This window comes from Patella vulgata, chromosome 6 (genome assembly GCF_932274485.2).
Source record: "Patella vulgata chromosome 6, xgPatVulg1.2, whole genome shotgun sequence".
Taxonomy (NCBI): domain Eukaryota; kingdom Metazoa; phylum Mollusca; class Gastropoda; family Patellidae; genus Patella; species Patella vulgata.
Window position 1 is genome coordinate 34104605 of NC_065884.2, and position 14230 is coordinate 34118834.

At 33.9% G+C, this 14230-nt stretch overlaps 1 protein-coding gene across 6 annotated transcripts in view; it reads left to right on the forward strand.

Moving 5' to 3' along the window:
* Window positions 1-14230, forward strand: part of LOC126825410 (uncharacterized) — a 186140-nt gene that overhangs the window by 90169 nt on the left and 81741 nt on the right. For 3 of the 6 annotated variants that reach the window (XM_050555094.2, XM_050555090.2, XM_050555092.2), the window contains exons 4-9: window positions 6554-6662; window positions 7056-7186; window positions 7619-7645; window positions 10327-10404; window positions 10735-10797; window positions 11000-11047. In XM_050555094.2, coding sequence (XP_050411051.1) covers window positions 6554-6662; window positions 7056-7186; window positions 7619-7645; window positions 10327-10404; window positions 10735-10797; window positions 11000-11047 — 456 coding nt within the window. The remainder of the gene's footprint in view (window positions 1-6553; window positions 6663-7055; window positions 7187-7618; window positions 7646-10326; window positions 10405-10734; window positions 10798-10999; window positions 11048-14230) is intronic. The other 3 variants (XM_050555091.2, XM_050555093.2, XM_050555095.2) reach the window with 3 other exon arrangements.

A 14230-nucleotide genomic window follows, 5' to 3' on the forward strand; every position in this document is an offset into this window, starting at 1 on the left:
TTTAATTTTTAAACTTTACAAATCTTCACAAAATGAAAAATCTTCATGAGGCCTAGTATTATTTTTTTTTTACTAATCTTCGGAAAATGCCGTGAGATCGGTCTGTCAAGTAAAACCATAAAATGCAAAAAGGTACTAAATTATACTGAATATAGGCCTAGACTAAGTAAAATTAAATATTTTAATTTTAATATTCGTCCATATTCTTTATTTATTTGACAAATTACCTACTTCTTGAATCGGAAGACCCTCCACGTGTGCTAAGGCCGTTTTTCGCCCATTCTCTCTGCGCTAAAAACTTGAACATTTCCTCAACATCATATTATAATCCACCAATCTGCTGAAATAAAACACATCTAACTAAGTAAAGTTTTAACTTGTCGAAAAATTCAAGGGAGATCGTAATACTAATACGTGAGCGTATGTATTCGAGGTTTTTTTATTATTTTAAAACACAAGTAGGCCTACTAATAATAACATATTTTCCAAATTGGCATTACCGGTACTTTTAATTATAACCCATGGGAATAATTCTTTTAACTTTATATAACAATCAAGAAATTTAAATTTAAATTTCACGAAGCACTAATGTGCAGGCGGATGAATAATGTAGGCCTACTGGTAATGGGGTTTGTTTGTAAACAAATCTAACTCAGACCGCTACCGATCGAAAAAGGCTAAAACTGTAAAACCAAGGCTTGGGCCGTAGGGCCTACTATTTCGAGATTAAAATGAAATATTTTATTAAGATATATGTTTAAATAATTGATTTACATACCTTGATAAACAAATTGAAATATCTGTTATTTTTCTTTTGTAAAACAAAAGTAATTGGTGCCGTAAACACATCATTGATTCACATTCAATGCCTTGCGAAGCATCGTATTTTCCGCCATGCGCGATGCATGTCACCGGAAGTAGATTACCGAAGAAATCGTCGCGAGACTTAGCGGCCCTATTAGGCTACATATCGTTAACCCGGTGATAATGGCGGCATATGTATACTCTACCTACTAATGAACGTAATATTATGGTATTCCCGTTCGAAACATTACATGTATATCTGAGTTCCCTCGCGGGCACGATTCTCACCTTTCTAATTAAGTAATTTATCAAGAGGTTGTGATTACAAAGTTCCGATTTTAGCTCTTGGAATTATAAAGAAAGATAGTTAGCCGTGGATACGACGAACCGTTATCTGTCCTTCCGACGTTCAAGCACCCTTTATATAAGAAAATTAGAGTATCACGTGACGTCATTAACCAATCAATAATTGTCCTTTTCTCCGTGTCGGCACTTCTTTGAAAATTGAAGTGTTCGACGTTAAAATATTCTACTGAAATAATATATCGAACTTGTCCGGTTCTTGTCCGTTTTACTTAAATTTGATCAGGAATAATTTGAGATGTACAACGAAAAGATTGATTATAAACAGACAAAACGGACAATAACTATGAACAGCGTAATTTTATCAAATGTGACCACACCACGCATAATTATTCAAGACGTAATAGGTAACAATATAATCCAATTGAACTACGTCCCCTTTGGCCATAAAACATATTAAAACCCGTAATAATTATTATAGCAACCAAGATGAATTACTAGTCTTGGCAATGATGTACAATAAGCATAATCATTAAGCAAATAGAAATATTATATAAAAATCTGACAAGTCGGTGCTAATATCGACGTGACACAAGATGGACGTGTACGTTGTGAATTATGGATGTGCTCGTAACTAAGGACTATTCTAATGCAAAATTTATGGATGTGCTCGTAACTAAGGACTATTCTAATGCAAAATTGAACGTTTCGAAAAAGAACTATGCAATGTTGTAATTAATAATAAGTGCACAAATACGGGGAAGATTATTCGAGAGGCTAACAAGTAAGTAAACCTTGTTAGTTTTATACAAAATATTAGTTGAAATGGTTTGTTTACACGAGGCCTTGATTTGGCATCTTACAAATCGACTGTCGGTAATCACGCTATATACCAGTACCGAAAACCTCGCCAAATACTAATAATTTAACAAACGATCTAAAACTTTGATAACAATATAACAATCAAAGAATGCAAAAATATATAATAATATGTACAGGACTGAATTCTATATATTACAATATATAAAACATAAATTTCGAGGACTGTCCATCTCTAAAGAAGTGTATATGATGCCCCTGTCCAACTATTTTGATTTGTGGCGAGGTAGAGTGGGGGTAGCAGGTGTGCGTGTGTGGAGAGGGGACGGGGTAAAATTGGCGGGAAATGAGTTCACATTGATTTAAATAATGATTTTCTTAGAGATTGATGAAACATCTCTAAATATGCGTATAAGATTCTCATTGTGTGGGAGTGGGCGCCGGGGTGGGTGCCCGTGGTGTGTGTGTGGGAGGTCGGAGGGGGGGGGGCGGGGCAACATGTATTTTTGTGGACAGAAATCATCCTTTATATCCTGTATATATCCTTTGGATGTGCTTCAGATACCCATTCACATTGTTCGATCATTGGTTTTGCATATTTTTGCATTTAATGTGCAGCAAAGGACTACTCAGGCAAGATGGTAATAAAGAAAGAAAGTTACTGAACGAAAAATCCAACGAGAAAACACTTTTCAGATCAATATTTTGAATGATGAAATTGGTACTGAATGAAAAAGCTAACGAGAAAACACTTTTCGGATCAATTTTGAACCAAGTGGTTTCTGTCCCCAAAAATACATTTTGCCCCCCCCCTCCACCATACAATGGTGATCTTATCTTAAACACATATTTAGAAATGTGCAGCGGAATTAAAAAGTAATGTTTTTACCAAGACCTATCATCATTTCCGCCAATTTACCTCACCCCTCTCCCCCTTCCACACACATATACCTGGAACCCAATCCGCCCTCACCACAAATCAAAACAGTTCTCCAGGAGGGGCATTATATACACGTCTTTGGAGTTGGACATTCCTAGAATTTAATGACATTTCCCCTATTGTAGACATTCGACCCCCTCCCCCCCATCTCCAAAACTCCCCCTCAAATGCCTCTTCACCGCCCAGATTCGGAATCTACGCGAAAAACTGGTCTAGAAAAACATGGTCTCATAAATTCACAGCTCGGGTGGCGATTCTCCCCCTTCAGCCACCGGACTATACCAACTGCACCCCTTTCATCAATAATGGTTGTCTTTTTGTTGCCAAGCTCTTCGTGGCAGAATGGACAAGTTTCTTGGCCAACGCTTGCACTCATTTTTAGTATGGTACTTAAAATCACCCCAAAAGTATTGGTAAACACAAGATGCAGTGAACCACTTTCTCATGTAAACTTCAAAGACTTATTACACACCATCATTGAAATGAAAAAGCCACACCGTTATTTCAAAATCGGGAGTAGCGTAAAGCAGTCTGATTTATTGAACTTTGGTATTATCTTGAGGTTCTACGAATGAATAACAAGAAAATGATGAAAACTGTAACGTTTCTATAGCCAAACAAAAGTTGCTTACCTTATGAAGAGTAACTCCGTGTGTTTTAGAAATCATAGATGATATGACTATGTGGAGCAGATTGGTAAATAATGTCTTGCATACCAAATATACCATAAATATATTCATAAATTTGGGTTCACGGTCACATCTTTTGTTGGTAGGGAGTTTTGGGGTAGGGAGTACCCCACAAAGGGTGTAAGGGGTCAGTTAACACCACAGAGCATATCTTCAAATGAAATATTGACCTAACACCATAGTTCATAGTATTATGAAGCAATGGAGAATTGTGCCTGTTTGTAAATTTGGGTCCTCGGTAACGGGTTGTGGGGTTAGGAGTACACTTGAAAAAATGGTATAAGGGACCAGTTAACTCCACTGGGTATATCTTCAAATTAAAGAATGACCCCCAAAACATTAATTTAGAGACCAGATTTGTTAATTTATGATAAAACAATGCAGAGTTATGCTCATTCATAAATTGGGGTTCTTTGACGCAGGTATTTGGGTAGGGTTACCGCTCCCCCCCCCCCCCCAAAAAAAAATGGTACAAAGGAGCATCGGAATCTATGAAAACCATTTCATATGAAAGATTGGCCAAGGCAATCTATGGAAAGGTGTCCATTTGTTTCTCTTAAAAATTGACGACTTCATGCGTGTTTGAAGTTTTACCTTTTAAAGGAAAATTACTTACAAAACTTGACAGTTATCTTAAAAATTTGGGACTTTCCGGTACTCCTATTTTGGTAAACTTTTAGGATGTCATTCAGAACATCCAACTCTACAAGAAACCATGATATAACTTTTTATTGCAATTTCTTGCAATAAACTGCATTTACAACCGCTATGAATATTTTATACAAATGTATTTTTTTTATAAATTTGCCTTAACATTTTGAAAAGAACGTTCCTTGTCCCCAGAAGAAAAATAAAAAGATTTATCAGAAACTCGCTGAATCATGAAGTATCTGCAAAATTGTCTCATCCCGACAATTTCTGATGTTAGGTGCCCTTTTTATCTAATCTCAAGTCCCCCCCCCCCCCGCACACCTTTACTTTCTGTTTTCCGCTATTTCACATAAAGAACCGGTACCCGTTTTCTCCCAATCTCTTCGCGCCTTTGTCTAAATTTAGAAAGATGATTTTTGGTTACAGTTTGAGTTTTTCATTTTTTTTTTTATAAAATGGATGCTTCGTTGCCAAAAGTATTAGGTGAGGGTTCAATCCTCATTAATCTATCAAGATGGCTGAACACGCTTTTCGGAAATTTGATATGGCAGAACCCGAACTTGATAGACTGATCCTCGGCACTTTTGGGGAATTTATTAATAGTGTCTAGTACAGGCCTATTTCTGATTTTAACCATGGTAGTTTCCTTAGTGCTCGAATCAGAAAAGGGGTACTTGTCAAATCCAATGCTAGATAGCAAATATCTGCGGACGCCATCTTTCTAGCTGTCTGAGATTTTCAAGAAGAACAAAACTAAGTCCGTCGTTCAACGCCTAAAGGGTGTGTGGCTCTATTTTTTGGAACCTTGAAATAGACAAAAATGGTTCTAAAAGCACATGTGTAATATAAATGTATGTCAATTTTAGAGAAAAAAAATTTGTTATTTCTAATCAATTATAGTGGATGACATACGCTCAAATTGAACGACAGTCGTTTAATGCAATCTCCGCGTTTTTTAAAATTATTATTTTGCCGTTTGTGAATCAGCTTTTACTAATTTCTTCCACATTATGTTGTAGGATATGCTTTTATTTGTTCATTACAAAATGGCACCCGAAACCATAGGGTACACGACTCGTGTACTGCTTATAAAATGTTAATTGTGACTTAAATATTGGATATGAGGGTAACGACATCAATATTGATTTGAATTGATCAATATTGAATTCTAATTCGTGTTTTTAATTTCGAATATTATGGAAAATATTGAGTTAGAGACATAGCTCCTTTAAGTCCCCCCCCCCTCGGATTTTTTAAAAAATTAAATAATCACAATTAAATAATTACAATTAAATAATTACAATTAAATAATTACAATTAAATAATTACAATTACACAATTAAATAATTACAATTAAATAATTACAATTAAATAATTACAATTAAATAATTACAATTAAATAATTACAATTAAATAACTAAATAATTACAATTAAATAACTAAATAATTACAATTAAATAACTAAATAATTACAATTAAATAATTAAATAATTACAATTAAATAATTACAATTAAATAATTACAATTAAATAATTACAATTAAATAATTACAATTAAATAATTACAATTAAATAATTAAATAATTACAATTAAATAATTACAATTAAATAATTAAATAATTACAATTAAATAATTAAATAATTACAATTAAATAATTAAATAATTACAATTAAATAATTAAATAATTTAAAATACTGTGAAAATGATTTACACGAATACAAAAAGAATACTTGTCTGGAAAATGAAAACTACGAATACAAAATTTGTTTCGGTTATTTTCCAGTCTTAAAATTTTACTGCGTATTTAGAGCTAGCAAAATCTGTCTCCTAAACTCGCGAGAGCGATAAGTAAAACGACAGGTTTTACGATTAAATAAAAGTAAATTTCACAGTCCTACAGCATCAGTCAGTTTAAAAAATAGCAAAAGGACGAAACTACTTGAGATGGCTCTGAACGGAGAATCGTTGATTTGATTTAAACAATATTTTATTCACAAACGAATCGTTATTATAAAATAAATGAAAAATAAAATCGCCGAGTTTTCTCAAATGTTTTAATCAAATTCGTAACAATGTATTTTTATAAGCCCAATGCGTAATAATTTAATCAATATTGTCACGTGAATGTGTGCGGGATTGACCTTTGCTCACTCGAGAAATTGTCAAGTGAGAGGCAACAAGGAGACAAGTAGGTGCAGTTTTTATTAACATAAATATTTGAGGCTGTGGACCACCCTATCAATAGGTTAAAGGTTTGGTTTTCGCAGTGATGCCATCCTATCAATTCAATTTTCTCTGTCAGCGTTTCATTTTCATTTCAAATATTTGTTTGTATGTATTCTTTCAGAATCGAAAGATAATGTAACACTATCAGATTGTACACTAGAGATTGGTAACTGTGCTGCTTATGATTTACAAGCTAAGTCTACTACCGACAATTCTAGACAAGCATGTAGGTATGAAAACACAAATATTTGTACCGTGTTAGACCTAGTCCAGAAACCTTATTGTGTATCTATATACAAGGCACAATTTTGGATAGATAAAATATAATTCCATCGATCCTAAATACAAATAAATGAGTGTATTGTTAGGAGACGAGCTGAACTCTCGAGTGTTTCGAAAAGCGTAAGTGAACTCTGCTTCGAACACGAATCCCGCTTTTAAGACAGAAATACTTGTAATTAGTATGTCTTGTGCTTCTGGTAGCTAATTTTCTATTTGGCGCACTGTTAAATTGTTAGCCGGTGGTAGGGGGTTAATACAAATCAGAATCATGAGTTATATAAATTCATTTTCTACAAAATGAGACTTTTTCATATTCAATCCTCGATATAACTTTATTTTAGTTATCATGAGATATATAAAACATGTATGGCTGAGAATACAACAACATGCAATGGTACTGATAGAGATGACATAAACGAAGCTCTTACTAATTCTACTACAATAATGACTGACTGTCCCTTTAACTGTTATGGTAAGACTACAAATTGTTTCTTTTTGGATGTGTCCCCAAAGTCACCACCTCCCTGGATCTGCCTTTGCTTGTACATAATTTCATACGATTTGAAATTAAATGACTGAAATCAGGGGTCTTATCCACAAACACTTTAACTAAAATATTTTAAGAATGCAACGCCCTCATTAGCCACGGATCACAAGTTGTACTAGGATTTTAACTCAATCAATGCAAAGGTTGCATCCTTAAAATAAATTAGTTTAAATTGTAAACAAGGCCACAGTGACATTAGTGACATCACTCAATAATACCACCCCCTGGGCTGATACTATGCAAGTAATATCACTCATCTTGCAAATTTGCTTATTCAACCACATTTCCCATTGTATTACTGTTGCATGATTTGAATACAGTGTTGAATATGGATATTATGTCGTTTTTGTATTATAGGTGAGAAGCAATGCGAATCGACGACTGGTAAGTTTGGCGAACTGTTTATCTTCTAATTTTTTCAGCTTAACCTCTGTGCTGGAGAGTTTGAATATACTTTTATAAGCCTTATTAAGTGTGGGATATTTGGGTTTGAATAAACCACTAGGAATTGGTTCTCCATATACTTTAGAAAACAGGGAAAGATACTACTCTCCTATCACCCAAGATAGGTCAGAGTTCACACACACACACACACACACAAAAACAAAAAACACCCCCCCCCACCCTCATAACAGAGAATATTGTAACTTTGTTAACAACCTTTAGTGCATCTTTTGAAAGGCTGATGGATTTTATAGATACGTATACGTATATTGTCGTCGCCCCTCTCCGTCTGGACGTCCACTCGTTCGTCCGTCTGTCCGTCCACAATTTGTTTGTGGACAGAATTGTTATTCGACGAAACTTGAAATATATTTCTATCTCCAAAAGATCTGGGTTACTTTCGAAATTGGCATGTATCGGACCATAACTTCATGGATTATGGCCCCTGATTGTACGAAAAATCATGTTTTTAGCTTGTGAACACTCTAGAGGTCACAGTTTTCATCCGATTCTGATGAAACTTGAAATGTATATTTGTAACCCAAAGATCGTGGCTCCGTTCGATATTCGCGCATATCGGATCGTAATTTCTTGGATTATGGCCCTTGATTGTATGAAAGATTGCGTTTTTAGCTTGTGGTCCCTCTAGAGATCACAAATTTTATCCGATTTAACAAAACCGCTCGAATATATATCACCGCTACACCATAATGTCGGTTGATATCTAATTTCATGAAAATCGGACCAAAACTGCCGGACAAAATGACCGCAAATAGTCACAGAACATCAACATCATTTATCTTAAGAGTCATTTTTAACTTCCAGTTCTATTAACAGTTGAAGATGACTCTTTAGATACTTGATGTTGATGTTCTGTGACATGACGTGACATCATGATGTGGCATAGCATGACGCATGACGCGGTGACGTATTTGGAGTTGACAATGACTCTTTAGATACTTGATATTACTGTACTCGATATTGCATTTTGTATCTTGATTGTTAATGTTCCTTAACATGCCGTGATATGGCGGAATATTACTTGATGACGTAACGCGGTGACGTAGTTTGATATATCAATAGGGGTCCAGTGTTACATGAGTATTGATATATCACAGTTCTATACTAGTAAGCAAAATACTAAATTTAATAAGCCTATTGATCAGTAATATTGAAAATGAATCAGTGCGATTATTTATTTATCAATCCCGTATCCCCAGTATTCATACCATATAATTTTCTCATACCGTTTTTTTTAGGACTTCGAATTTTGTCTAATGGTTTGGATTGTTCGTACTTGGTTTTATTTTATTTTATCCCTCACTCTCACTGTGATTATCGAAACTGTTATTTGCGAATGTAGCAGTTAATAGAACCCTTAGTTTCTTACGAGGTTACCTTAATATCCAATGTATGTAGACATAGCGCTTTCGCATCTCTACTCATTTGTAAATTGTGTATGCTTGATAAAGGCTTTTGAAATCGTAAAACGTTAAATGATGACGCGACGTGTCGCATTTAGCCGAACACGACAGTACCGCCTCGCGGTTTAGTTCTTCTCGGTCTCAAAATGTGAAGATCTAGGAGGTTTGGTATGCAAGGACATAAAAGAAGGGAATTACAATATCGAAAACAAAAGGTCGACCATTTACAAGACATAACAATATAAATTGCAAATCTAAATATTGTGTCTATTATTTTTATCTGTGTCGGCTATGCAAATGACTAAGATAATTAAAGGGCGTAAAGCTCTAACTCAATATTATTCAAAGTCTTCGTCATTAAAAACACGAATTATTGGTCCATTCCAATCAATAGTGATGTTGTTAGCTTACTGTGAAAATATGTGCTCCTGATATCTAATATTTAAGACACAGTAAACTATTTTAAAACCAGTGCACACCGGCGTGTACTCTATGCTAAAAAGCGTTATTTGAAATGAGCCGCCTTGATGAGCAAGGTTAAACGCCAGTGAAATGTCAAACCGTATTTGGATCGCTCACGTATTTCGCCGAACAAAACTGATTACAATAAAAGTTTTAAAGAATGGAGATTTGGCTCCTTTAAACTATATCGCTAGCAAATACATTATCCAGAAAACAGACAAATTCCTGTTAGTTAAAATTTTGAAAAATGCGCGAATTGACACACCAAAGTCATGCCACTATATAAATGAAATTTTAAAAAATAAAAAACTTTTTGAGGCCAAGGAAAATAGATTTTGTTTACGAAAATTATTATTTTCGCCAAAGTTAAATGCAAACACTTAAGTTTTTATTGGTTCGAACTTAGTCGTAACGTAACTTATGGCGACATGTATTGAAGACGTTGCTGTAATAACTCTGAAGATGCCGCAAGATTGAAAGCGCTAGACTTTCAATAAATGCCAATTTAACATCATCTGTACTGTGTTTTCCACCCAAAGAAAACTATTTCGTAAATATAAAACCGGGAACTAGAATGGCATTTAGTATATTATACTATATTTCAATTGATTTGTCAAAAATAATAAACCCAATTGTCAAAGTTTTAAATATGGAATATAAATTTTATTTTAAATAAGAGTTACTGGTCATCAAGCAGATAAGTTTACTAATACTTTAATCTCCATATCTTTATAGTTACCATACCAGATGATGATCTGACAGGTAACCCCAATGACACCCAGTTACCTCTTCTAGAAGGCTCCGTTACTCAGTGTAAGTGTTTTAAACTATTTGGTTAAAACCATATGAATTTGGTTTCGTGTAATTTAGTTTCAAATTCTACTTATTTTGTATGAATATATCTTATGGCGTGGCAAATTATAAAAACTAATGAAATAATGTGAAAATTAGGGGTTCAGGCGAAGCATTTCTTAAGAAAATTTGATACAACGTAGATACTAATTTCCCATTGGCAGGAAACCGAATAATTCCACTTGTGGGCATGGATTGAATGATATAGTTTATACAAATAACGATACTTGATCATTGTTGGAACCACGAACTCTTATCTGTGTATATATTGATATTTTTTATTTTATGCAGATTATAGTGATAATGATATTGAAGCTTCCATAACAATACCCGATGCAACTCAAAATGTTAACTGTAAGATATTCAAGTTATAAATAATCATATTTACTGTTAAAATTTATTATTACTTTACGATATTTCAGCTTTTATTCCCTGTGTCTCTAATTGTATCGTTGCTACTGCATCGTGTATCTTTGATTTGTTATCTGCTGTTTTGTATTCGTTCCTCTCTGTTCTTAATTCATGAAAAACCAAGTAATTGAATATTGTATTTCAGCAGTAGGACACTTTGCCACTGCCTATACATATCAATCTATGAGCTACGGTAAGTCCTTTTTGTGGGTGTGACGATTTACCCAATACCAACCAATACCACCCAAATACCACTACAATATAACCACATCCTACCCAATAATACAACAATGACGTAAAATGTGCATATCAATTGAATTTTTTCAAAAATAATTAGTTATACCGCGGGAATTGTACTTTAATTGCGATTACCGATGTCTATCTGTTCCATTTGCCTCCCTATATCAACCAAAGCAAGCAAAAACTGACCCAATACTACCAAATACTTATCACATACTACCACATACTACCCAATATTATTAATTAACAACCTAATATTGTCAAATAGCAGCACATTAGTATAACTAGAACTGCGATGCAGTAATGACGGGTTTCACCGGTGCCACGTTACCCTAAACATATGTCACTTCCGGTACCAATGAAACCATTAAACGGGTTTCCACATAAGCATTGCACACATCAAATAAGATGGACGCTGAATCAACCAAATCCAGCAATATCAATTCATTTTATACATTTGTTACATGTAAGCGTACAGTACTTCCGGTGATAATGAAAATTTTCAATTAGTTTTATGAAATCAGAAATGACATAAGGCATCACATGGTGAAAATTTTATGTAAATCGAATAATAATTGTCACTTTTATAGACCAAAAACCTTGAAAATAGACTTGTAGAAACCGTCTATTTCTCTGCAACCGTACAAGTTAGAAACAAGTTTCTGGTATCTGTATGATCGTATGGGTTCAATCTATTTGCTGATTGGGGAATTAAATATCATAATTTTAAAAACATTACAAATCAGACTCATTTCAATAAAATATCGGTTTTGAAGGCTAAAAATACAGTTTTTGCCAAAATGACGTTACTTCCGGTGATAATGAAAAACCTTAAATTAATTCTATGAAATCATAAATGGTATAAGGCATCACATGGTGATAATTTTATGAAAATCGAATAATAATTGCCACTTTTATGGACAAAGAACCTTGAAAAGTGACATGTTGAAAATTGCCTATTTCTCCGAAACTGAATAAGTTAGAAACCATTTTGGGATATCTATATGATCGTATGGGTTCATTCTTTTAGTTGATTAGAATCAAATATCAAAATCTTAACCAAACAACAAATACGACTCGTTTGAATAAATTATTTGTTTCGATGGCTATAAATACAGTTTTTGCCCAAATTTCGTCATTTCCAGTGACATTGAAAATGTTAAATTGAGTTGAACTAGTCGCAATTGACATTATGCATCAAATGGTTTCACTTTTATGAAAATCCAAGAATAATTGACTCTTTTACAGGCACAATAGCGTAAAGAGTGACTCATGCAAAATTGACGATTTCTCGGTAACTGCGCATATTACAAATTAATTTTCACATACATTCTCTCCGTATAGATTACTGCTACGAGTTTATGAAAGTTACGAACTAATATTTTAAAATATGAAAACGATGGATGGGTTGTAAATAGCTTAATTTTACACCTTTTTTCACCTTTTAATCGAAATAGCCCGAAAACGGAATCGAAATTAAAAAAAACTGGGCCCAACATTTTGTGCACCTTTAAAGGGCGCACCCTTTCAGTTATACCAGATTTGAAAAAAATAATATTTGCTTTCAAAAAATGGTACCTAACTGTCAAAATTGTAGTTTTTGGTAAAATTACGCCACTTCCGATGCCGACAAAAAAATGACAATTGAGACAACGGAGCATATGAACTTTGTTTTATACAAATCGAACAATAAATAATTAATCTAGGACTGAAAAACTGAATTAGCCAATGGTGGCCAAGGAAAATTACGGAGACAAAAAAATTTCACATTTTTGCTCAAGTCAGATGACTCTTTAATTCTGTGTAAAACACGACTAAAAAATATTCATAAATAAAAAAGTTTTTTGTACAAATTTAAATTTTCTAAAAGTGGTGTAGCTATGTGCCCTGTCTCCGGCGATGCCAAAATGTATCGAAAGTTAAAATCCAAAGATTATTATTAAAATTACTGCAATATTTTTAAAATCGATAGCTTCGGTGATTTCGGACATTTCGCATTGTCGCAGAACGTTCAAAATAGTTTTATCCTCTAAGTCACACCCACTCAGTTGCTGAGATCTAATCAAAATGGAATTTGAATAATAATAATAAGAATAACTAGACCTGCAAGCAGCACTGAACCGGCTTTCAGGAATCAGACAGGAAGTTTGTCATACAATAGCCCATTCATCGAGCTGCCAAACGATACTTTAGATGTTTTTATGTGGTCACACCCGACGGTGAAATCACGATTTTTGCAAGAGCACCGATTTTTACTGGGTTTTTTTTTTAAATATCGAATATTTTTTCGACTACTTCCGATTTACGGATCATTGTCGGGATACATTTAACACGTTGTATGGGAACTAAACTTCCTGTACCAGAAGTTTCAGAAAGATCCATTGGACAGTTTTTAAAAGAAAGGAAAACTAGACCTGAAAGCAGCACTGAACCGGCTTTCAGGAATCAGACAGGAAGTGTGTCATACAATAGCCCATTCAACTTGCTACCAAACGATACTTTAGTTGTTTTGATTCAGTGACACCCGGCTGAGAAATCGCGATTTTTTACTATATTTTCTCAACATATCGAATACTTTTTTTGACTACTTCCGGTTTACGGATCATTGTCGGAATAAATTTAACAAGTGGTATGGGAACTTAACTTCCTGTACCATAAGTTTCAGAAAGATCCGTTGGAAAATTAGAAGATATTTAACGATAATTAGCAAATAATTGGTAGTCTGATTTCATTGTGTTACCTCCCTTATACCATTAGACGTACATTAGATTTATACAAATATAACGATTTTTCGACTTTCTTCATAGATTTTGACCCTTTTTGGACCATTTATACTATATTGAGGCTTTTATATTTGGATTCACACCCTAGACCACCGTTAGGACTCTAAGTAACAGAAGTTTAAGAAAGGAAATAAGAATAGTTTTCGAGAAAAAAGCGTCTGTATAGGCTCCAAAAAGAAAAATACTAGATTTTCAGCATCTCATAATATATTGCCTAACCAGCGAATTTTTACAACTGAGATGTCATAATATCGTCCATTGTTCGGGCTATCCAATGACAATTTAGTTGTTTTGATTCGGTGAAATATGGCGTAGTAATCACTTTTTTCGCAAGATCACCATTTTTTACTTTT